Below are 25212 nucleotides of genomic sequence, written 5' to 3'. Positions count from 1 at the left end.
GTGGGTTCGAGTCCCACTCCAGAGACTTGAGCACAAAATCCAGGCTGACACTCCCAGTGCAGTGCTGAGGGAGTGCTGCACTGTCGGAGGTGCCGTCTTTCGGATGAGTCGTTAAGCCCTGCCTGTTCTCTTAGGTGGACCTAAGAGGAGGAGCAGGGGGAGTTCTCCCCGGTGTCCTGGCCAATATCTATTCCTCAACCAACATCACTAAAAAGAGATTAGCTGGTCATTATCATATTGCTGTTTGTGGGACCTTGGTGTGCGCAAATTGGTTGCCGCAGAATGAGTCCGCGGGTTGGTACATTACAACAGTGCGCTTGTGAAAGGCGCTATAGAAATGCAAGTTCTTTCTTTGGCGCTTCCTGTCGATAATGCAACATGGCAGACCATGGTATATGGCAATCCAACACCGCTCACTCGCACGAGCCTGGGGGGCTGAATATTATCACATAAGATATCCCCCTCACTCTGAATTTCTCCAGAAAAATGAAAACATGCGTGTAAGAAAAAATAAAATTCAGCCGAGTCCCGACACTGGGGCAGCCTTGAACCCAGAGTCGTGCCCTCTCAACAAGATAAAACCGCCTTTTCTTCCAAACGGTCCTCCCACTCCCCTCCCCTCGCTATGTCTCTCCTCCCCTGAAGCCGCAGACTCAGAAACATAGAAGATAGGAGCAGGAGTAGGCCATTCGGCCCCTCGAGCCTTCTCCGCCATTCAATGAGATCATGGCTGATCATCCAAATTCAGTACCCTGTCCCTGCCTTCTCCCCATATCCCTTGATCCCTTTAGCCTTAAGAAATATATCCAACTCTTTCTTGAATATATTTAATGAATTGGCCTCAACTGCCTTCTGTGGTAGAGAATTCCACAGGTTCACCACTCTCTGGGTGAAGAAATTCCTCCTCATCTCTGTCCTAAATGGCTTACCCCTTATCCTTAGACTGTGACCCCTAGTTCTGGACTCCCCAGCCATCGGGAACATCCTTCCTGCATCTAGTCTGTCTAGTCCTGTCAGAATTTTATAAGTTTCAATGAGATCCCCTCTCAATCTTCTAAACTCCAGCGAGTATAAGCTCAATCGACCCAATCTCTCCTCATACGTCATTCCTGCCATCCCAGGTATCAGCCTGGTGAATCTTCGCTGAACTCATTCTGGGGTACGGTCTCACGGACCACAGGCCCCCTCCGACACCTCCTACAGGGGTGAGCCGGCGAGAATGGGCAGGGTCTCCACTCATGGGCTGGGTATCAGAGCCTGAGCCCCTCCTCTCCCATCATCCAAACACCCCCCCCTTCATCGGGGATCTGAGGCTACCAGTGCGACACAGCCAGTAGACCCATCCTTTCTCTATCAGGTACTGACAGTCCGACTGACTGTATGCTTCAGATTTCCCGCAGGGAGTTCTGACTTTTAATCAGGGCCACTCCCAGCCCTGGCTGGAATAAAGGCAGCCATCTGAAAAAGACGATACGTTACAGCTCTTTATTCTCAAAGTATGTTCCACACTAAGATTACGGAAGCTGCGTCACCTGTGTGCAGTGATCGACACTTCCAGTAAACACAGCAACTAGGGATCAGCATAAAGAATTAGAGCCATTTCACAGCGCACTATCACACACTGGCCCGGCCAGGATCAGCTCCCAGCACAGAGCTCAGATTGCCCGCCAGGACTTTCTTCCCAGCACGGGTGTCACTTCCTTGTAAACGTGTGACGCGGGTTGCCATGGGAGCTGGCCGCGAGCGAGATGGGGCGGGACTGATAACTCTGAAATGCACCAAGCGATCCTCGCACTAGTACAGCTGTGGAATCTAGTCGCGTAGCCGCTCTTGACCCTGAGGGAGGGAAATCGGCAAGAGGAGGAAAAAAAACCCCCATAATACTCAGGAGACCGCAAAACAGCGTCACACGCCACCGTGACGCCAGTCTCTGGCTATCAGCTCTACAAAAATTGACACAGGGGATAACTAAAGGAGTTGAATGCAGGCAGAGGTCAAGCGGCTGATCATGGATAGGCAGTCTGAAGATACGCAGTTCGGGTTCCCCGCTCCCGCTGTGGAGCCAGGCCAGGTCCGATGGAGTTCAGAATAAACATGTTGTAGTCACAAACACCATGCACCGCAGGAAGTCAATCGCAGGGTTTTTAAAAAAAAGTAATCGTTTCACAATAATCCACTGGAAAAAAGTCAAGACATCGATGTGCTGGTAAACCGAGGGTGGGGGTAGGAGGCTGACGGGCAGAAGCCACTTTCAGGAGATGGTGGAGAACTCTTTCAGCAAGATCTCCTGGCTCAGCGTGTTCACGGCAAGATTCTTCCTCACGTTAAGACTGATGGAGCGGACCTGCGGGAGGACAGAGAGTCAGCTCAGCAATGGTTTATTCTGCACTGGAGTCAACACTTTGAAAGAAAAAGGCTAAACCCTCCGTGTCAGCCGTGGCTCTGTGGGAAGCACTCTCACCTCCGAGTCAGGAGGTCGTGGGTTCCAGTCCCACTCCAGAGACTTGAGCACAAAAATCCAGGCTGACACTCCAGGGCAGTGCTGAGGGAGTGCCGCACTGTCGGAGGTGCCGTCTTTCGGAAGAGATGTTAAACCGATGTCTGCCCTCTCGGGTGGTTGCATAAGATCCCATGGCCACTAGTTTGAAGAATAGCAGGGGAGTTCTCCCCGGTGTCCTGGGGTCAATATTTATCCCTCAACCAACATCACTTAAGAGGAGATGGTCATTATCTCACTGCTGTTTATGAGATCTTGCTGTGTCCAAATAGGTTGCCATGTTTCCTACATTACAAGTGACTACACTTCAGAATAATGTACTCCATTGGCTGTAAAGGGCCTTGGGACATCCTGCTGTATAAATACAAGTTCTTTCTTTTTTGTCCTTAACCGCCATGGGTCCCGGCGGCTCAGATTAGCGCAGCCCACTTACCAGTTCTTTGAAGAAGGCCGCCTCCTTGGGCTGCTCCGAGTAACGTTCATACTGGTCCAAACCGTCCTGGAGCTTCAGTGTCAAGGTGTCGTAGTTTGAGCGGACCACCTCCAACACCTGAGAAAGACACACTCGTTACTGAGATACTGAGGGCAAGTCCGCACTCACCCCCCGGAGCGCCCGTGCCCCCCTGGAGCGCACTCACACCCTCCCCCCGACCGGAGCGAACTCGCCCCCCCACCCCCGCCCCCGGAGTGCACCCCCCCCCCCGAGCGCACTCGCACCCCCACCACCCCCCCCCCCCCCCCGGAGCGCACTCGCACCCCCCCCCCCCCCCGGAGCGCACTCACCCCCCCCCCCCCCCCCGAGCACACTCGCACCCCCCCACCCCACCCCTGGAGCGCACTCGCACCCCCCCCAACCCCCGGAGCGCACCCACCCCCCTGGAGCACACTCACCGCGCCCCCCCCCCCGAGCACACTCACTCCCCCCCCCCCCCGGCGCGCACTCGTTGCCCTTTGTGCACGCGCCCCCCCGCGCACACTCACCCCCTGGAGCGCGCGCACTGCCCAGACGGTACATTATATACACCCACATTTTTCTGAGACAGTGACGCTGGGATTTAAGATAGATTTGTATTTTTACAAAAGTGCCTTGACACGAAGGTTCGGTCCGCTTTTATTGCGGATTTCATACTTGAGTTTTGGGTCCTAGTTTTAACATTAAAAAAAAGGGGAATAAATCAGACCCCCAAAAAAACGGGGATGAATTTGGAGCAAATTGGCAGAAAGAAAAATAACTTCTTAATATGGAATAGCGCTTAAACTTAAAAGTTGCTTTATTGAGAGTGTTGGATGGGTTGCGCGACGTGGGCCTGTTCTTTGAAAGAGGAATAGGTTTGCTGGACTTTAATGGTTGTTTACTGTCCCGAATGAGCCTCGTGGCCCAGGGCAATGTCCCCTTCGCTGCCTCCAAGACCGAATCGAACACAACTGCTTGCTCAGGAAGCCCGTCAGTCCCCAGTATGAACATATCTCTCCACATCACTAATTTGGACAGCTCCTTGATATGTGCCGGGGCATTTGTGACCCGTTTGGTCAAAAATAAAACCCAGCTCACACCAGCCTGTCCTCACTACATATTCACAGCTTTATAAAGATAATGAGCTGCTAATAAGACTGATGAATGGTCCCATAATGCACAGTGCTGTCTGGGGAGCAGGAAAGTGCGCAGCAATTAGAATATTCCTGAATTCCCCCAAGCATAGAATTATCTGACATGTTTGCAAATAACGTCAGGTCATTAGAAAACTGGCACATAATAAATAACAAACATGGAGGTGGAACTGCATGAATACATAAAATAAATCCAATTATTTACAACGACAGCTTCCATTTATACAGCACCTTGAACGTAGTGAAACATCCCAAGGCGCTTCACAGGGACGTCATCAAACAAAATCTGACACCGAGCCACATAAGGATAAATTAGGGCAGGTGACCAAAGCTTGGTCAAAGAGGGAGGTTTTAAGGAGCGTCTTCAAGGAGGAGAGGGAGGCGGAGAGGTTTAGGGAGGGAATTCCAGAGCTCAGGGCCCAGGCAGCTGAAGGCACGGCCGCCAAATGGGGGAGCGATTGAAATCGGGGGATGCACAAGAGGCCAAAATTGGAGGAGCGCGGAGATCTGAGAGAGTTGTGGGGCTGGAAGAGGTTACAGAGATAGGGAGGGGGGCGAGGCCATGGAGGGATTTGAAAACAAGGGTGAGAATTTTAAAATTGGGGCGTTTAACAGAAGTTCAAATAATTAAAGCTGCTGTTTTCGATCAACTTGGACAAAGAAGATTTGTGATTTAGGACAAGAAGATTGAGATTCCATTAAAAGAGGCGATAGCAAAGCTTCCGTTTCATGTCCTGAAATGCACACACACTGTGTTCTTAATGGCGCAACACGTTACAACAACTTACATTTATGTAGCGCCTTTAACATAAAACGTTCCCGAATACAATGGGAGGACTGGGTGCTTTTCTTTGAATAGTGCCGTGGGATCTTTAACATCCACATCAACCGTCAGAACAGGCCTCGGTATAACACCTCACCTGAAGGATGGCTTCAGACAATCAGTGCTGCACTGGGATCGTCAGCCTAGGCCTTGTGCTCAATCCTGGAGTAGGGCTTCAGCCCACAGCCTTCCGACTCAGTTAGTGCTTACAGGTTCGGTCGGGCTGTCACTTACCTGGTGGTGGGAGGACTGTGCACCTGGAGCAAGGGCGGGTGTTGCGGTGCAGATCAGTCACAATCTAACTGAATGGCGGAACAGACTCAAGGGGCTGAACCGCCTACTCCTGTTCCTGTGCTGCCGACTGCATTTCTGCAGTGTGAAAGCACCATTACTGTAAAGCTGTACCTGGGAGGTAAACGTTTGCCCTGCTCTGAGAATGCTCCCACCCATCTAGAGTGGTTTCCTACATTACAACAGTGACTACACTTCACAAGTACATCATTGGCTGTGAAGCGCTTTGGGACATCCTGAGGTGGTGAAAGGAGATCCTTTTCCTTACATTGGCAGAGTAACACTGGTCATGACCTTTAACGCACTCTGCACACTGCCTTGTGTCTTTCCAGTATTGGCCAATAACACGGAGGTAGTACAATCACAGGCAAAACTTAAGAGAGTGGCAGCTCTCCCAACGTCTCCACGTGCGCTTGCAGCACCTCTTGTGATGCTCAGCCACACAGATCACAAGGTCTCAGGTTAATCTGTGCTCTGTTCTGGGTTAGTTGTGGGAGCCTCAGTTCCCCAGGGTTGGGCAAGGCAGAGTGGGAAAATCATGCAGCTCCCGACTGCTATCCATTCCACACCTGGATGTTGGGTGTGGACAGGACCAATACAGTGCCGAGGCTCCTACATGAAGAATGAATGCTGCCGAAACCCTCATCCATGCCTTTGTTACCTCTAGACTTGACTATTCCAACGCACTCCTGGCTGGCCTCCCACGTTCTACCCTCTGTAAATTTGAGGTCACCCAAAACTCGGCTGCCCGTGTCCTAACTCGCACCAAGCCCCGTTCGCCCATCACCTGTGCTCACTGACCTACATTGGCTCCTGGTTAAACAACACCTCAGTTTTAAAATACTTATCTTTGTTTTCAAATCCCTCCATGGCCTCCTCGCCCCTCCCTATCTCTGGAACCTCCTCCAGTCCTACAACCCTCCGAGATCTCTGCGCTCCTCCAATTCTGCCCTCTTGAGCATCCCCGATTTTAATCGCTCCACCATTGGTGGCCGTGCCTTCAGCTGCCTGGGCCCTGAGCTCTGGAATTCCCTCCCTAAACCTCTTCGCCTCTCGCTCCGCCTTCTAAGACGCTCCTTAAAACCGACCTCTCTGACCAAGCTTTTGGTCATCTGCCCTAATATCTCGTGACTCGGTGTCAAATTGTGTTTGATAATCGCTCCTGTGAAGCGCCTTGGGATGTTTTACTGCGTTAAAGGTGCTAAATAAATACAAGTATAAAAACAGAAAATGCTGGAAATACTCAGCAGGTCAGGCAGCATCTATAAGGAGAGAAACAGATGCTGCCTGACCTGCTGAGTATTTCCAGCATTTTCTGTTTTTATTTCAGATTTCCAGCATCCAGAGTGACATGAATCAGTCATTCATGAAAGAAAGACTTATGAAAGAATACTGAGTGGCCTGCGGGTGGCGCTGTCCAGGGAGAGTATAAATACTCGGGCGCGGGCCCAGCTTGCGCAGGACATTCTTAACAGGAACTAGTGAAGGACACAACGAGACCTCCATGTTGTAAGACAGTTGATTAAAGCTTTGTTTAACGCTTAGACCGAGTGCCTAGTAGTTTTCTTGCGTCACACAGTGTTTTGCTTTTATGTATAACAAGTTTTTGTTGTTGAATGACTGTCACGCATGTGGTACATAGGGAGGTGGTCAAATGGCCTTGCTACCTTAGCCTGGTAACAGTCAGTCAGTCAGCACCAGGAGGGGAGGGGAGAAGACTGAGGTGGCGGGAAATCGATAGCAGATATTATTGAGTAATACTGCCAGAGAAGGAGCAAAGACTACAGGAGCGGAGATTCTACAGTCCAGAAAGAAAGTGGTTATCTTGGGACTTAACTGAAGTATATTAAACATTACATGGTGTAGATACAATAAAGGCAGAATATTGTTTCAAAGTAAGCAAGGAAAGTGGGAGCAAATGGAAATGAAAAGCGAGAGAACTAAATTTAGAACCTGCACCAGCCAAACTTCTTTTTATCAAAGTAAGTATGGAATCATTTCTCAATGAAGGCAACAGAGGTACAAACATTGGAGTTATTCAAAATGCAATTAGACGCTGTGACCAAGTGCCAGCTTGGTTCAGTTGGTAGGACTGCCCCCTCGGAGTCGGAAGGCTATGGGTTCACGCCCCACCCCAGGACTCGAGCACACAATCTGGGTTTGATACTCCAGCGCAGTGCTGTGGGAATGCTGCACTATCAGCCTTCGGATGAGATAGAAACATAGAAGATAGGGGCAGGAGTAGGCCATTCGGCCCCTCGAGCCTGTTCTGCCATTTAATCAGATCATGGCTGATCATCCAAATTCAGTACCCTGTCTCTGCTTTCTCCCCATATCCCTTGATCCCTTTAGCATTAAGAAATATATCTAACTCCTTCTTGAATATATTTAACGAATTGGCCTCAACTGTCTTCTGTGGTAGAGAATTCCACAGGTTCACCACTCTCTGGGTGAAGAAATTCCTCCTCATCTCTGTCCTAAATGGCTTACCCCTTATCCTTAGACTGTGACCCCTGGTTCTGGACTCCCCCGCCATCGGGAACATCCTTCCTGCATCTAGTCTGTCTAGTCCTGTTAGAATTTTATAAGTTTCAATGAGATCCCCTCTCACTCTTCTAAACTCCAGCGAGATGTTAAACTGACGATCCATCTGCCTGTTCAAGTGGATGTTAAAAATCCCATGGCACTACTGGAAGAAGGGCATCAGGGAGTTCTGATGGCCAGGCCAACTTTCCTCCGTCTGCCAAGCTTATTGCCTTTGTGGGCCTTAAGTGCCACGTATAAAGTTTAACCGTGCATTCCCATATATATTCCAAACATCCAGGCTCAGGAGAAACCAGTGAATAAGCATTTAAGCACAAATATAACGGAGTGGCCTGGGCTACATTGGGTGGGGAGGAGGAGTACCAGAGAAAGCATCACATTTTCCTTTCTGGGCAGTTGCAGCTCAGATCTCATTTGTTATGGATCCATAAACACAAAAACAGCCTCAAATTCGACACTAAATGCTCTGATTTTGGTCACAGAAACACAGTACAGTAAACTTTCGATTAACCGGCCACTAAATAACCGGAAATGTCGGCTAACCAGCAAAATTCAAGAGTCGGTTCAGATAACTTTTTTTACTTTTAGTTACTTTTCTTTACTCATTTCTGGCTGTGCAAGCGTCTAACTGAAGCTGTTGCTAAGCTACAGAGACGCTTGCGAGCTGTGCTGATTGTTTTGAAGCTGTTGCTAAGCAACAGGGTTTGTTGCTTGATACGGGGCTCAGAAGCTCCGTATGTTTTAACTATAGCGCTTGATTCTCCGGCATTGTTGATAGACCGGCACCAGCTCGGTCCCGTCCGTGCCGGATACCAGAAAGTTTCCTGTAATTGGGTGTCAAATTCCAGAAGATTGGAAACACTCTTCCGTTGCTTGGATCAGGCACGTTTCTTACAGCAGCGTGACAGGAGCCTTGACTAGCTAGAATATAACTCAAGGGAATGGTAATACAAGAGCAAAATACTGCGGATGCTGGAAATCTGAAATACAATCAGACAATGCTGGAAACACTCAGCAGGTCAGGCAGCGTCTGTGGAGAGAGACGCACAGTTAACGTTTCAGGTCGATGAGCTGAAGGGAATGGTAGCCTTGTTGTTTTGGTACTGGACAAGCAGCCAAATGAGGTCAAATGCCAATTCTCAGACCTGAACGTCCACTGAACCAGGCTGCTGTATGGGAGTGCAAGATCGCTACATAAACCCTTATGTGCTCAAGTCCACAATCTCCTGCCAGAGAGGAAAGAGTGCCATCATCTGAGCCATCATCTGACACTGGCAAAGACCAAGAGGAAATACTAGAAGTTGGAAAATAGTGACTAGTTTTTAAAAAAATCACTCATGGGATGTGGGCATCACTGGCAAGGCCGGCATTTATTGCCCATCGTTAGTTTAATGCAACTGAGTGTCTCGCTGGGCCACTTTAGAGGGCAGTTAAGAGTCAACCACGTTGGTGAGGGATGGAGTCACATGTAGGCCCAGACCGGGTAAGGACAGCAGGTTTCCTTCCCTAAAGGACATCAGTGAACCAGATGGGTTTTTAACGGCAATCCGACAGCTTCATGGTCACTTTTACCGATCCCAAATCTTTATTCTCAGAATTTTTGAACTGAATTCAAATTCTCAAACTGCCCACGGTACTGCCACGTCTGGGTTTAGGAGCCTGTAAGATCATAGGAGGGGAGAATGGGTAAGGTAGGCGAGAGAGTTTCATAGAACGAGACAGATTGGAGGTCTTGCATGGAGACTTGATTTTAATATCGTGGGGCTGCTGGGGAGCTGAGCAGCAATGAGAGGAGCAAGGTTCAAAGAAGCAACGATGTGAATATTCATGGTGGTGCTGTTTGCGGATTGATGTCACCATTGGCCCTCTGAGCTCTCGGAGCATTAACCACGGACAAGCGGCTGTAATGCATCCTAATGGATGGCTCCTACGCAGTGACATTACCACCTCGTCACATTATTAGCAGCACAGAACTGAAGTAGAATAAGGTGCAGTGTAACAGCAGGGAACTCCAGCACACAGTTCAATGACAATGACCTTGTCACATCCTGTTACACAAGATTTGGCAAAAATGTTTTCTTTTGACATTTTCCAATCTCGCCCCCTCCCTGCTGGGACAGAATCTCCATCTGTTAAGATAGGAAAGCCATGGGATCTTTTATGTCCACTTGAGAGAGCAGACGGGGCCTCGGTTTAACATCTCATCCGACACATCGATCATAGACGCTCCTTCCCCACAAAAATCTCTTCCTAACCCCCCTCTGCCCCACCCCGGTGAATCAAATAGATCCACTGCTGGCTGTAGAACAGCCAATTCCCTTTCGTAACATGAATTGAACTGGTTGCTTTTTAAAGTTGAGCCAAAATTAACTTGCCTATTGTCTTTACATAGCGTGTAATTACGTGGGCTGGTGCAGTGCCAAGCTCTACAGACCAGCAAGTTCCTAGGTTTGATCCTTGGTCTTTGCGGAGTTAGCCATTCTCAGCTAGGGTGGCAGTCCCTAACATTGGGGCTCGGGCAAATCTTCTCCTCTTCCTCTTTAGGACTGATGACCTGTGCTTGGAGTACAGGTTCATGGGTATTAGCACCGGTGCAGTGTGTACCATCCACAAGATGCACTGCACCAACTCGCCAAGACTTCTTCGGCAGCACCTCCCAAACATGCAACCTCCACCACCTAGAAAGACAAGGGCAGCAAGTGCATGGGAACACCACCACCTAAAGGTTCCCCGCCAAGTAACACACACAATCCTGACTTGGAAATATATCGGCCGTTCCTTCATCGTTGCTGGGTCAAAATCCTGGAACTCCCTCCCTAACAGCACTGTGGGAGCACCTTCACCACACGGACTGCGGCGGCTCACCACCACCTTTTCAAGGGCAATTAGGGATGGGCAATAAATGCTGGCCTTGCCAGCGACGCCCATTGATGCGCTATCAATTACTGAGAAAGACTGGAAGTTAAGAGAGTAACAAACAGGCTTTTATTAGCTAAAGAACGAAGGCATGCCTCTAGTGGTCGATCGGTCCTGAATGCCTGGGGAACTGCAGAGCAGCCGCCTTTATACCAGGGCATATGGGTGGAGCCAGGGGCGGAGCCAGCTGAGGCATGCACAGACAGGTACAACAATGGGCAAGAGTGAACAACAGTGGAGTGAACAACAGTGGTTTACCACACCCACATCCCGAGAATAATTTTTTTTTTTTTTTTAAAGTAGCTTTCACAACAGGAGTGGGAATCCAGGCTGACCTTTACATTCTGCACCCCAGGATATGGAGGGCAATTGCATGGCTTCCCACAGGCACTGCAACCGAGATCAGCTAGTGCAGCAAAGACCAGGGATGGAACCTGTGACGCTCATGGTCTGGATGGCTCAATACCACACCAGGCAGTCTTTTAACCACTGGCACTCTTTTCTTTTGCAGTTATAACAATAGCTGAACACAGAGATTGATCTTCTTTAAATGTGTTCTCGAGATGTGGGCGACCATGGTAAAGCCAGATTTATTGGCCATCTCTAGTTGCCGTGAGGTGGTAGTTGGCCTTCTTCTAGAACTGCCACAGCCCTTGTATTGATGGTGCCCCCCTAATAGTAGGGATTTTGACCCAGTACCAACAAAGAAACGGAGAGATATGTCCAAGGTAGGAGGGATGTGTGACTTGGAAGGGAACTTGCAGGTGATGATATTCCCAGAACATTGCTGCTCTTGTCCTATCCAAAGGGCGCAGGAGAGGGGGGTGCTGTCGAAGTACCCTTAGCGAGTTGCTGCAATGCATCTTGTATGCCGTACATACTGCAGTCGGAGTGTGCCGAGGGTGGAGGAGGTGGCTGCGGAGTCCAGTGGCAGGGGCATCGATCAAGTGGACTGCTTTGTCCTGGATGGAGTCGAACTACTTGAGTGTTGTTGCAGCTGAACTCATCCAGGCGAGTGGAGCGTATTCCATCACACTCCTGCCTTGCGGCTTGTAGATGGCTGAGGGGTCAGGAGCCGAGCCACTCATCGCACAGCACCCAGCCTCCGCCCTGCTCTTTGCCCCGGTGTTGACGTGGCCAGTCCAGTTAAGCTTCTAATCAACAGTGACCTCCACCATGTTGACGGTGGGTAGTGCGACAACGGTGGGGCTGAAGGTCATGGGGGGGGGGGGGTGGCTGGGCTTCCGGCTTATCGAGATGACCACTGTGATTCTGGGTCACCCAGACATATCTCTGCACCCACTGTGTCTGTTATGAAGGCTACAATAGGTTCAGTATAAAGGGAGAAAGACTTGCATTTCTATAGCACCATTCACGACCTCAGGACGTCCCAAAGATCTTTTACAGCCAATTAAATACTTTTGAAGTGTAAGCACTGTTGTAATGTAGGAAACGCAGCAGACAATTTGAGCACAGCAAGCTCCCATAAACAAATAATCTGTTTTAGTGTGTTGGTTGAGGAATAAATATTGGCCCCAGGACACCAAGGAGAACTCCCCTGCTCTTCTTCAAAATAGCGCCGTGGGATCTTTTACATCCACCTGAGAGCGCAGGCGGGGCCTCGGTTTAACATCTTATCCAAAAGACGGTGCCTCTGACAGTGCAGCGCTCCCTCAGTTCCGCACTGGGAGTGTCAGCCTAGATTTTGCGCTCAGATCTCGGGAGTGGGACTTGAGCCCACAACCTTCTGACTGAGAGGCGAGAGTGCGGCCCACTGAGCCACGGCTGACACCAAATGCTACACTAATCGGAAGTCAGTGGCGCTCCGAGACCGTGACCTTGGGTTCTGCTCTCTCAGTGCGAGTATAAAAGTGCTGTAAGAGCAGCAGCCTCTTCACTTGAACTGCAGCTTGTGCAATCCTAATTGCATCTTTTAGAATCCTGCTTATTTAGTTGCTTTTAAATACTTAAGGGCGAGGGTCATTAATTTTAGTGACTGGAATCGACTCTCTTCTCATTTCTGGTCAAAGATACCTTAAGAGATTGTGTGGCAGTGTGTCAGGATGATTCCTTTCATCTCTGTCTGATGGGTTGGAGTTGAGCCAAATCCAAGTCTCAGACGGCGAGTGTTCAGGGGAAGGTTTGAAGAATTAACAGCAAAGTGCCCTTTTAACTCTGATATCTGCTTCTCAATCTAAACAGGAATAGGGTATATCCGGGGAGACTCATCTCGCACCTTCCTCACACTCCTGGATAGCACAGAAGAAAAATCTGGTTATCTATCAAATACCTTTCTCATCTCTAGACTCCAACCTCCCGCTCGTCTTTACCCTACAGACGTACAACACTATGGTCAGTGCTCGTCCTAAGCTACAAACGCACTGCCCCACACACCCTCCCTCTGCCCTGCACCCTCAGTAAGTTCCTATCAACACTCATCATATCGCCTTCTACTCTAACATTCTTTGCTAAAGGGATCAAGGGATATGGGGAGAAGGCAGGGACAGGGTACTGAATTTGGATGATCAGCCATGATCTCATTGAATGGCGGAGCAGGCTCGAGGGGCCGAATGGCCTACTCCTGCTCTTACCTTCTATGTTTCTATGTTTACCAGGACCTCCAAACGATGGAGCGCTGACCCTGCTGCCAGTCTTCCCTCCTCCTTGCAATATTCAAGATTTTTAAATCCAAACTTCGCACCACCCGGTCACTAATTCCTGCTTTGCCTGGTCTTTTTTTATTACTCTTTTCCACCTTGGCGTTTTCTGCCACTATGGGCCCCTCAGTTCCCCAATCATTTCAAAAAGCAGGAAAGTCATTGCTATTTTGTTTTGGGAGATGGACAGCACCGTCTGTGTGTATGCATGTGAGAGTGAGTGAGTGAGTGAATGAGTGAGAGAGAGAGAGAGAGAGAGAGTGTGAGTGTGAGAGAGAGATTGTGTGTGAGTGTGAGAGTGTGTGAGAGAGAGTGTGTGAGTGAGAGAGAGAGTGCGAGAGAGTGCGAGAGTGATTGAGTCCCGCCCTCCTGTATGCCTCAGAGACTTGGACCATGTACAACAGGCACCTCGAAGCACGGGAGAGGTACCACCAACGCTGCCTCCGCAAGATCCTGCAAATCCATTGGCAGGATAGGCGCACCAACGTCAGTGTTCTCGCTCAGGCCAACATCCCCAGCATCGAAGCTTTAACCATGCTCAATCAGCTCTGATGGACGGGTCACATCGTCCGCATGCCCGATATGAGACTCCCAAAACAAGCGCTCTACTCGGAGCTCCGACACGGCAAGAGAGCCCCAGGTGGGCAGAGGAAACGCTTCAAGGACACCCCCAAAGCCTCCTTGAAAAAGTGTAACATCCCCACCGACACCTGGGAATCCCTGGCCCAAGACCGCACAAAGTGGAGGAGAAGCATCCGGGAAGGCGCCGAACACCTCGAGTCTCTTCGCTGGAAGCAAGCGGAAGCCAAGCGCAGGCAGCACAAGGAGCGCACGTCAACCCAAGCACCCCACCCACCCGCCCCTTCAACCACCGTCTGCCCCACCTGTGGCAGAGCCTGTAGGTCCCGCATTGGACTCATCAGTCACCTGAGAACTCATTTTTAATGTGGAAGCAAGTCATCCTCGGTTCCGAGGGACTGTCTAAGAAGAAGTGCATGAGTGAGTGTGTGTGTGAGAGATTGTGTGTGTGTGTGAGAGATTGTGTGTGTTTGGGTAGTTGTCTGTGCATGTGTGTAGTGGAAGCAATGCATTAAATCTCAGGTTGGACACAACAGGGTGCAGCGAAGACACTGTGACCAAAACAGGCATTTGTGATTGACATGAGGTTAGAGAAATGGTACCGAGACACGGTTGGTGAATTAATGCAAGGTTGACCCAAAAACAATCACAATTTTTTTTTTAAAACAGATACCATTTGCCTGTGCTCATCTGACTAATGAAGCATCACAGCTACAGGGAGATGAGGTGCTGGTAAATGCCGTACACCGCTCTGCCCTAACAAGTCAATTTTCTGGAAAATCCACTTTGCTGCTCCCTCATTTTATTCAAATGGAAACTGAGCTGGTGCACAACGTTGGGTCAATTCCATGTATTCTTTTCTTTTGTTCCTAGTTGTTTACTGACACGTGTTAATTGCAGGAGCTGGAGAGGTCTACTGCCTGACATCTCATTCAATCAGAATACTCTGATTCGCTGACGGAGCTAATATTCCAGGTCTGTAGAAATGGTCCGCACCGTCAACTTTCAAATGAAGTTCCTGGGCTTCATTCTCCTGATGCCTCAGGGAGTGTCTGGGCCACCCAGCGTGATTCAGAGCCATCGAGGCCAGGAAGTCTCCTGGTCTGTGCGGAGTTCAGCTGGGGAGGTGGCCCAGTTGACACCTCTGGCCTCAGCGTCCCTGAATTAGGGAAGGGGAAGGAGGAGGAAAGAATAAACCTTCAGCCAGGGTTCCCATCCCCGTGACCCCATTAGAATGTACAGGTGAGGACCAGATCAGGGTCACTGTGATATTTCGCCTCCCCCCCCCGCCGGCAGATTGAAGGACCCGCCAACACTCACTGTCTAGGCTCACAGGCGGAGGATTTGCCATCTGCATCTTGCTCAGGAGAGTGACTGCCGTTCCTCCAACTCTGGCCTCTTGTCCATCTCCCCACTCACTTCGCCCCAACATTGGCGGCCGTGCCTTCAGCCATCTAGGCTCCAAACTCTGGAATTCCCTCCCTAAACCTCTCCGCCTCCGCTAAGACCCTCCTTAAAACCTACCCATTTGACCAAGCTTTTAGTCAACTGTCCTAATGTCTCCTTGGTGTCAATTTTTGTCTGATTTACGCTCCTGTGATGCGCTTTGGGACATTTTCACTACATTAAAGGTGCTGGATAAATAGAAGTTAGCGTTGATGAAGTTGAACCCCAGCGAAAGCCACAACTTTGCAGGTGGAGAACTGGAAGCAATCAACACAGGAAACCCGAACAGCAATCACTTCATACAGATTGCAACGTGCTGAACGAGATGCCAGCTAGCTCCCATTACACTAGTCAGCCAGTGCGTCGTGCCAACTGCTCTCTAATAACATAAAAGACTGAAGCACATCACTAACAAGACAGCAATCCCCAGAAAGAAAGAAAGACTTGCATTTCTATAGCGCCTTTTACGACCACGGATGTCCCAAAGTGCTTTACAGCCAATTAAGTACTTTTTGAAGTGCTGTCACTGTTTTACCGTGGCAGCCAATTTGCGCACAGCAAGCTCCCACAAACAGTAATATGATCATCTGTTTTTTAGTGGTATTGACTGAGGGCTAAATAATGGCCAGGACACCTGGGGGGGGGGGGGGGGGGGAAACTCCCCTGCTCTTCTTCGAAATAGTGCCGTGGGATCTTTCACGTCCACCTGAGAAGACAGACGGGGCCTCCGTTTAACGTCTCATCTGAAAGACGGCACCTCCGACAGTGCAGCACTCCCTCAGTACGGCCCTGGGAGTGTCGGCCTGGATTTTTGTGCTCGGGTCTCTGGAGTGGGACTCAAACCCACAACCTTCTGACTCAGAGGCGAGAGTGCTGCCCACTGAGCCACGGCTGACAGGGCTCGCAGGACAGGGTGCGGTCAAATGCACACTCAGGTGAACTAGACTGGCGACCGAGCGACTTATGAGCATTTCACCACCTAATTTTTTTAATAAACCAAATATTTCTGTGTGCGTACTCATGCCTTTTTATTTTGTTTGTAACGTGAAGGGTCAAGGCCCACGGTACAGAACAGCTTCAAGGCTGAAAAGGGTAGGATGAGGAAAACTGGGAACGAGTGCTTAGGTGACACAAGGTTTAGGTTTTAAGTCTGTAGGTTGAAGGAGGAAGGGGAGACGGTGAAGTGAGGAGATTCACAGTTTTAAGGTCATGGGGAAAAATAAAATGCGTCTCGAGAATGAAGGAAAAATGTGCAGAACTGGGTGTCTGGAAGCAACAAAGAGCAATGTTCAAAGGGGAACTGACCACAGAAATATCGAGAAACCAGAATAGGGTAGGAAATGTTACGGCAGAGTTTGGAGGCAGGAGGTGAGGGCGCGAACATTTACCAGACAGTAAGCTTTTCTTGTATCTCGCACCAAATTGAATAAGACGTGCTGAGGAGATTTACCAGAGAGGTACATCCCAGGGATGAGGGACTTCAGTTACATGGAGAGACTCGAGGAGCTGAGACTGTTCTCTTTGGAGCAGAGAAGGTCAAGGGGAGATTTAATAGAGGGGTTCAAAATGATGAGGGGTTTCGATAGATTAAATAAGGAGAAACCAGGAGGGTTGGTAACCAATGGACACAGATTTAAGATAACTGGCAAAAGAGCTGGGGGGAGGGGAGGGGAGGGGAAAAGAGTGGAGAATTTTTTTTACGCAGCGAGTTGCTGTGATCTGGAATGCACTGCCTGAAAGGGCGGTGGAATCAGATTCAATACTTGAATCTGCAGGGCTATGGGGAAAGAGCGGGGGGGGGGGGGGGGGGAAGCACAGACACAATGGGTCGAATGGCCTCCTGCTGTGCTGTATGCCTTTATATGCAATAATAATTTTAAAATAGTCCATCCTATGCCATACACAGAGCACTTTATCTCATCTCAGGCCGGTGCAGCAGTTGTGCTTGTACAAGCCCCATGCCAATATTTATCCCTCATCCATCACCTAAAAACATTGTGGTCATTATCACATTGCTGTTGGTGGGAGCTTGCTGTGCACAAGTTGGCTGCCACGTGTTTCCTACATGACAACAGCGACTACACTTCAAAAGTACTTCATTGGTTGTTGAGCGCTTTGGGATGTCCTGAGATTGTGAAAGGCGCTATAGAAATGCAAGTTCTTTCTTTACAAGAGGGGATCTCATTGAAACCTATAAAATTCTGTCAGGACTGGACAGACTAGATGCTGGAAGGATGTTTCTGATGGTCGGGGAGTCCAGAACCAGGGGTCATAGTCTAAGGATAAGGGGTAGGACATTTAGGACAGAGATGAAGAGGAATTTCTTAACCCAGAGAGTGGTGAACCTGTGGAATTCTCTGCCACATAAGGCAGTAGAGGCTAGTTCATTAAATATATTCAAGAAAGAGTTGGATATATTTCTTAAGGCTAAAGGGATCAAGGGATATGGGGAGAAGGCAGGGACAGGGTACTGAATTTGGATGATCAGCCATGATCTCATTGAATGGCGGAGCAGGCTCGAGGGGCCGAATGGCCTACTCCTGCTCCTACCTTCTATGTTTCTAATGCCCTCCAATGTCAGATATCCTGCCAGCACTCACTGTCTAGGCCATCAATGAAGAAGTGAGACAGCAGAGGTGGCCAGCACCACTGGGACTCAGCCCCAGATGGAATGGGGTGGAAACTGCAAACTTAAATTAAACAAATCAACAATCAGTCAGACTTCAAAGGGAAAAGCAAATGTAGAAGGCTGATAAAAATGATTCAGCAAAAGCTTTAATAAATGTTTCACTGAACGCATCTTGGGAATAAGGAGCAGAGAACAGATTAAACCAGGAAGCAGAGACAAGAGCTTATTATAAAGATTACTGGAAAGAGCTATTTTGCAAGCATCAGCCAGCAACGACACTTCGAAGAACCTGTGCCATTTCTATTTTTTGATCTCCTAAGCTCATTCTAGGGATGAAGGATTTGGCTGCGGATTACAGGCTGCTGCCGATAGACCAAAAGGATCGCTACTTCCGAACGTGGAATAAGTGAAACGTTCATTAACCCTCGCAGCACCAGCGGAGGAGTCCATTGCTCCCTGGGGCACCCAATTTAAAATGATTGTTTTCTTGCCAATTTTTCCTCTCCCCCTCCTGATGGTACAACTCCTGACTGGGGTAAACTGCCCCGCAAGCTCCGGTCAGACTCCAGCATCTCACTCACATGGTCAAAAATCCCGCCGACACTCACAAGTACACACAAAGAGCAGCAACTTCATGCTCACGTGAGCTTCTGGGCTGAGGGGGGGTCGGAGGGGAATTTTCCCAGATTATTTTTTCCCTTATTGGCCCTGAGTTTTTTTTTTGGACCTCTCCCGGGAGATTACAGGACTGCGGGGGAGGAAGGGGGGATGGCTCCGGCCATCATGCTGCGAGGGGCAGGATCAGCTGGTCTTGTTGTGCCCATCAATGTTGTGTGTCCGTAACTTGGGCAAAGGAGCTGAAGGGTGCCCCAATGAGAAGAACACTACCTCCGGATTATTTTAAACACTCCAGACCATCATTTCTATCTCATCTTCCTTGTTATTTGAACCTGTGTTCACCATTTTAACTTTTGTTTCGTCATACACATTCATGGTATTGGTTGACCTCCCCTGGCATTGCTCACCGATAAAGTACAAACCACCTACCGCCCCTCCTGTAATACATCTTAGGATATTTTGGTCGCTATAGTAAAAATAAAAGTCTCAGCTGTTGTTGATGCCAACTAAGAACATAAGAATTAGTGTATGAACAGGAAGGGTAGTGGAAATCTGGAACACTCTCTCCCCCCCCCCCCCCCAAAAGGCTGAGGGTCAATTGAAATTTGCAAGACTGAGATCGCTGGATGTTTGTTGGGTGACGGTATTGAGGGATATGGAGCAAAGGCGGATACAGGAAACTTTCGATTTACCGGCACCGAAATAGCCAGAAATCTCGGTTAACCGGCAAAATTCAGGAGTAGGTTCAGGTAAGTTTTACTTCATATTGTACTTGCCTTCCTCGATTTGTTGCTGTGCAAGGGTGTGGCTGCAGCTGTTGCTAAGCTACAGAGACGCTTGGAACTTGTGGCCATTGTTTTGAACCTGTTGCTAAGCAACAGGGTTTGTTGCTTTATACGGAGCTCTCATCTCTCCGTATCTTCTACTATAGCTTTCGGTTATCCGAAATTTTTGATGAACCGGCACCACGTCGGTCCCGTCGGTGCCGGATAAAAAAAAGTTTCCTGTAAATGGAGTTGCAGTACAGAGCAGCCATGATCCAATAGAATGGCGGAACAGGCTCAAGGGGCTGAATGGCTTCCTCCAGTTCCTAACTGCAACCCTGGCTCGCATCGGCTAACGCAGCACACAGCAGGTAATGGATCTCAGGCGATGGTGATCTGTGAGGCTCCGTACTGCTCTACACGGTACATCCGTTCACCAAGCCACAAGAGAAACCACTCCACCCACCTCCAACGTATTTAAGAGTGAGCATCAACAGGGTGCGATGCAGCATCAGTTAGTGCTCAGGTCAGTGAGCGCCCACAAACAGTACTGTCAAAGGGCCAACGTTTTAGGAACCAATCTCATTTCCATCCAACTCAGTGGGTTGCACCCTCGCCTCAGAGTCAGAAGGTCGTGGGTTCAAGTCCCACTCCAGAGACTCGAGCACAAAGTCCAGGCTGACACTCCAGTGCAGGACTAAGGGAGTGCTGCACTGTCGGAGGTGCCATCTTTCGGATGAGACGTTAAACCAAGGTGGACGCAAAATATCCCATAGCCGCTATTTGAAGAAGAGCAGGGGAAGTTATCCTTGGTGCCCTGGTCAACATTTATCCCTCAATCAACATCACTAAAAAAACAGATGATCTGGTCGTTATTTCATTGCTGTTTGTGGGATTTTGCTGTGCGCAAATTAGCTGCCAAGTTTCCAACATTAGTACACTTTAAAAGTAGTTCGTTGGCTGTAAAGCGCTACGGGACGTCCTGAGGTTGTGAAAGGCGCGATATAAATGCAAGTCTTCCTTGAACGTAACAGCATTGCTTGTGCAGGAATCACTGTCACGATGAAAGAAAAAACATTGAGATCTCAATGAGCCGGTGCTGCTGCCGATTGAATACAGATCAAAGGAAGCCTGTGAAATCCATGGAATATTAATAGAACATTCCTAATCTTGTCAGTCAAAGGATGGCAGTCTCCCTCCACTGCAGAACTGTACTTAACAGCTACCATGAAAGCTGAATATTCGGAGATTAATTTTAATCATGTCAGTAAGTAGAGTTTGAATCTCTTGTACTTGAGTTTCCCCTCAAACTGGATGAAAGTGAAATAACAGAATTCAGGCTCTGCTGTCAGCTGTCACTGCTGGGCTGAAAGCCAGCAAACCTCCCACAAGGACGCACATCCTCACCAAACTAATTTAGGGGACTCGATTTCTGTTTATCAAGGTGAAGGGTGTCAGTGCTTGTGAACAGAATACTTCAGGAGCATCGTCAGTATCAAGCACTCCCAGGGCAGGTACAGCATGGGTTAGATACAGAGTAAAGCTCCCTCGACACTGTCCCATCAAACACTCCCAGGGCGGGTACAGCACGGGTTAGATACAGAGTAAAGCTCCCTCCACACTGTCCCATCAAACACTCCCAGGGCAGGTACAGCATGGGTTAGATACAGAGTAAAGCTCCCTCGACACTGTCCCATCAAACACTCCCAGGGCAGGTACAGCACGGGTTAGATACAGAGTAAAGCTCCCTCTACACTGTCCCATCAAACACTCCCAGGGTAGGTACAGCACGGGTTAGATACAGAGTAAAGCTCCCGCTACACTGTCCCATCAAACACTCCCAGGACAGGTACAGCACGGGTTAGATACAGAGTAAAGCTCCCTCCACACTGTCCCATCAAACATTCCCAGGGCAGGTACAGCACGGGTTAGATACAGAGTAAAGCTCCCTCTACACTGTCCCATCAAACACTCCCGGGGCAGGTACAGCACGGGTTAGGTTCAAATCTTCACTCTGCCTGCAATTTGAGCTATATCTAATCTGAAAATGTTTGATGGGACAGTGTAGAGGGAGCTTTACTCTGTATCTAACCTATACTGCAGCTCACTTGGGAATGCTGGATGCTAACACAAATTTCCTTAAATGAAAAATGTTCCATTTTACAGTACTGACATCTCTTATCTTGATGAACACAAAATTTCACCAAACTTTTTGAAAGAACGCATTGTTCATGCTACTTTAATCAACCAATACTCTGATTACCCAGAATATCTGGGAAACCAGCCAGTCCTGCCTTACCTGGAGATATGTAGCAGGACTGAGGAACAGCTTGGATCAGCACAAACTCGTCGCAGCGAGCAATATGCCAGACTTCATTGTTCTATTGTAGGACTTGGCTCAGGTCTCCTCCAACTTCTCGTTATCGCAAGCTTCCTTTCTCCGCCTATAGGGACAGTTCAGTGAGGCTGTACTCCCAGAACAGAGTCCCATAGGCAGGGCGCAAGGGTCAAGATTTGGGCTTACACCGTTACAGTCCGATCTCCGCCTCGCACTCTGATCCAGAACTACCGCCTCACTGAATTTGCCCTTACCTTACTGATACTGCAATGTTCGGCACTCCGCTGAACTTTCCCCCCCACCCAACCTTGTTCCTCTTCAACTCTGAATATCCCATTCTTCGCGCTCTTCCTCACTCCTAATACTCCCAACCTATACAACCATCCTGACTTTTAATATCCCATCTTACACGCTCTTCCTCGCGCTGAATATTTCATCTTACACAATCTACCTCGCTCTGAATATCTGATCAATCTAACTCTGTCAATTACTGCACTCTCAGCCTCCTCCCAATCATCAGCAAAGTGATGGAAGCAGTGCTCAGTGGTGCCATCAAACAACACCTACTCACCAATAACCTGCTCACTGCCAGAGCCACTCGGCTCCATAGAAACATAGGAGCAGGGGTCGGCCATTCGAGCCTGCTCCGCCATTCACTATGATCATGGCTGATGCTCTATCTCAATACCATATTCCCGCTCTCTCCCCATAGCCCTTGATGCCTTTTGTGTCTAGAAATCTATCTATCTCCTTAAGTACATTCAGTGACCAGACCTCATCACAGCCGTGATCCAGGTGTGGGCACAAGAGCTGAATGCCGGAAGAGAGGGGACAGTAGCTACACTCGACATCAATGCAGCATTCAACTGATTGTGGCACCAAGGAGCCCCAGCAAAACTGACATCAGTGGGGTTCAAAGGGAAATCCTCCAGTGGTTGGGGTCATAATTGACATAAAGGCGAATGGTCATGACTGTCAGAACCCAATCATCACAGCCCCAGGACATTACTGCAGGAGTTCCTCAGCCCAACCAGCTTCAGCTGCTTCATCAATGACCTTCTGTCTGTCGTAAGGTCATTGTGGGGTGGGGTGCTGTGAGGTGGTCAGTGGGGTGTTTGCTGGCAATGCCAGTGTTCAGCTCCATTTGCAAGTATCTGGCAATGAAACAGCCCATGCCCACATGCAGCAAGACCTGGTTGATAAGCAGGCTTGGGCTGACAAGTTTTAGGTAAAATTCGCGTCACCTAAGTGCCAGGTAATGTCCCTCTCGAACATGAAAAGGCCCATCAACCTCGTCTTGATCTTCAACAGCACCACCAAACCCGAGACCCCACCATCAGCATCTTGAGTGTCACCGATGATCAGACACTGAACTAGACCAGTCAGATAAATACCATGGCTACAAGAACAGGGCAGAACCTCGGTACTCTATGGCGAGTGGCTCATCTCCTGAACCCTCAAAGCCTCACCACCATCTACAAGGTTCAGGTCAGGAGTGTGATGGAATACTCAAGAAGCTCAACACCATCCAGGACAGAAGAGTTCATTTGACTGGTGCCCCCATCTCTGGACTCGATAGCCACCCCCTCCACCACCAGCGCAATGTGGCTGCAGTGTGTACGATCTATAGGACAGATGAGCGCCCTAGAGTATATCTTTAACTGGTTGTACTTAATAAGGCCTTTCTGGTGCAGAGTGACTGTTGGTAAACCATTTAACTGGTGTAATTAGAAGGATTGATTTAATTTAAATCCAATTAATTAAAGGGGATACTAGCATCTAAAATCGGGTAGAGGGTGTCCATAACTAACAATAAAAAGTTTAATTAATTACATAGAATGGAGCAGGTGATGTGTTACTGTTGCGAGATGTGGGAGCCGGTAGACCCCATTGAGGCTCACGGTGATTACATCTGTGACAAGTGTCTGCTGCTACAGGATCTCCAGCTCCGTGTTGATGAGCTGGAGTCTGAGCTTCAGACACTGCGACACATCAGGGAGGGGGAGAAGTACCTGGACTCTGTGTATCAGGAGGTGGTCACACCTATGAAGTTAATTAATTCAGATGTAGCCCATGGCCAGGGTCAGGACGGTGTGACTACGAGCGAGGCAGGTACAGGGATCCAGGAGGTAGTGTTGGAGGAGCCGCAGCCCTTGCTCTTGTCCAACAGGTTCGAGGTTCTTACTCCCTGTGTGGACAGGAGCAGGGACTGCAGGGAGGATGAGCAACCTGGCCACAGCACCGTGGAACGGGGGGCCATTCAAGAGGGGGGAGTAAATAGAAATGTTGTAGTGGTAGGGGATAGTATTATTGGGGGGATAGATAGAGTTCTCTGCAGCCAAGCGCGAGAGTCTCGTAGGCTGTGTTGCCTACCCGGTGCCAGGGTTAAGGACATCTCCTCTGGGCTGGAAAGAAACTTGCAGTGGGAGGGGGGTGGATCCAGTCGTCGTGGTCCAGGTTGGTACAAACGACATAGATAGGACTAGGAAGCCGGTTCTGTTAAAGGAGTATGAGCAGCTAGGGGTCAAATTAAAAAACAGAACGTCAAGGGTAATAATCTCTGGATTATTACCTGAGCCACGAGCGAATTTGGCTAGGACAAATAAAATTAGAGAGTTAAATGCGTGGCTCAAAGACTGGTGTGGGAGAAATGGGTTTTGCTTCCTGGGACACTGGCACCAGTACTGGGGCAGGAGGGAGCTGTTCCGTTGGGACGGGCTTCACTTGGCCAGTGCTGGGACTAGAGTCCTGGCGGATCATATAACTAGGGCTGTAGAGAGGGCTTTAAACTAACTGGTGGGGGGGAGGTTCCTAGAGAGCAAATAATAAAAATGACAACAGAGAAGGTCATAGACTTAGGTAGCAGTGGGGAAATTAAAAACCAGAGCGTTTCCAGGGATTTCCAATATCCTGGAAATCCCTAGCTGACACCATTGTGGGGGCGCCATCACCACAAGACCTGCAGCGCTTGAAGGAGAAGGCCCACCAGCCACTAACTTCTCAGGGTAACTAGGGAAGGGGTAATAAATGCTGGTCTTGCCAGCGACGCCCACATCCCGAGAATCTACAGGCTTGTAAAACCCAAACTTGCCGCTACCTATCCACAATTTAGCTCATCTCTTCTCTGACATTACCTCCACAACAGCTCAATTCCATAACAGCTGCCGTTTGGAAGATGCAATAAAGCACTAAGTAATTGCACGTCTTTCATTCTCTCTAGCCATGGCGTGTGCTGCACCCATCCCTTCAAAGGAAAAACGAGTGGACGACCAAACGGAAGGAAAAACAACCAAACTTGCAGATGATTCTTCAACTCCTCTCGAACTCATTCTCTCTCAGGACCCCAATACTGGACTTCCTTACCTCTCTGTCTTGTCCTCCTCCTCCAATCCATTGGCTTTTAAAACTCAGAGTATTACATATCATTTTGCATGTTGTGGTGCATTAGGTGATGTCAACGCAGCAGAGAAAGCGATATACTGCGCAATTAGATTATTGCTCA

General features: G+C 49.0%; 1 protein-coding gene across 5 annotated transcripts in view; it reads right to left on the bottom strand.

The window, feature by feature from the left end:
* Nucleotides 1–1470: 1470 nt before the first annotated feature.
* The window catches only part of armh3 (armadillo like helical domain containing 3), a 169908-nt gene continuing 146166 nt past the window's right edge, over nt 1471–25212 (bottom strand). For all 5 annotated transcript variants that reach the window (XM_085994197.1, XM_085994194.1, XM_085994198.1 and 2 more), the window contains 2 exons: nt 2931–3047; nt 1471–2344 (listed from right to left, as the gene is read on the bottom strand). In XM_085994197.1, coding sequence (XP_085850323.1) covers nt 2252–2344; nt 2931–3047 — 210 coding nt within the window. In that variant the 3' untranslated portion in view covers nt 1471–2251. The remainder of the gene's footprint in view (nt 2345–2930; nt 3048–25212) is intronic.

This window comes from Somniosus microcephalus, chromosome 8 (genome assembly GCF_052327205.1).
Source record: "Somniosus microcephalus isolate GS21.2 chromosome 8, FLI_Smic_1.0, whole genome shotgun sequence".
NCBI classification, from domain to species: Eukaryota; Metazoa; Chordata; class Chondrichthyes; order Squaliformes; family Somniosidae; genus Somniosus; species Somniosus microcephalus.
The sequence above is the reverse complement of the archived record's forward strand: the minus strand, read 5'-3'. Positions and strand labels throughout refer to the sequence as shown.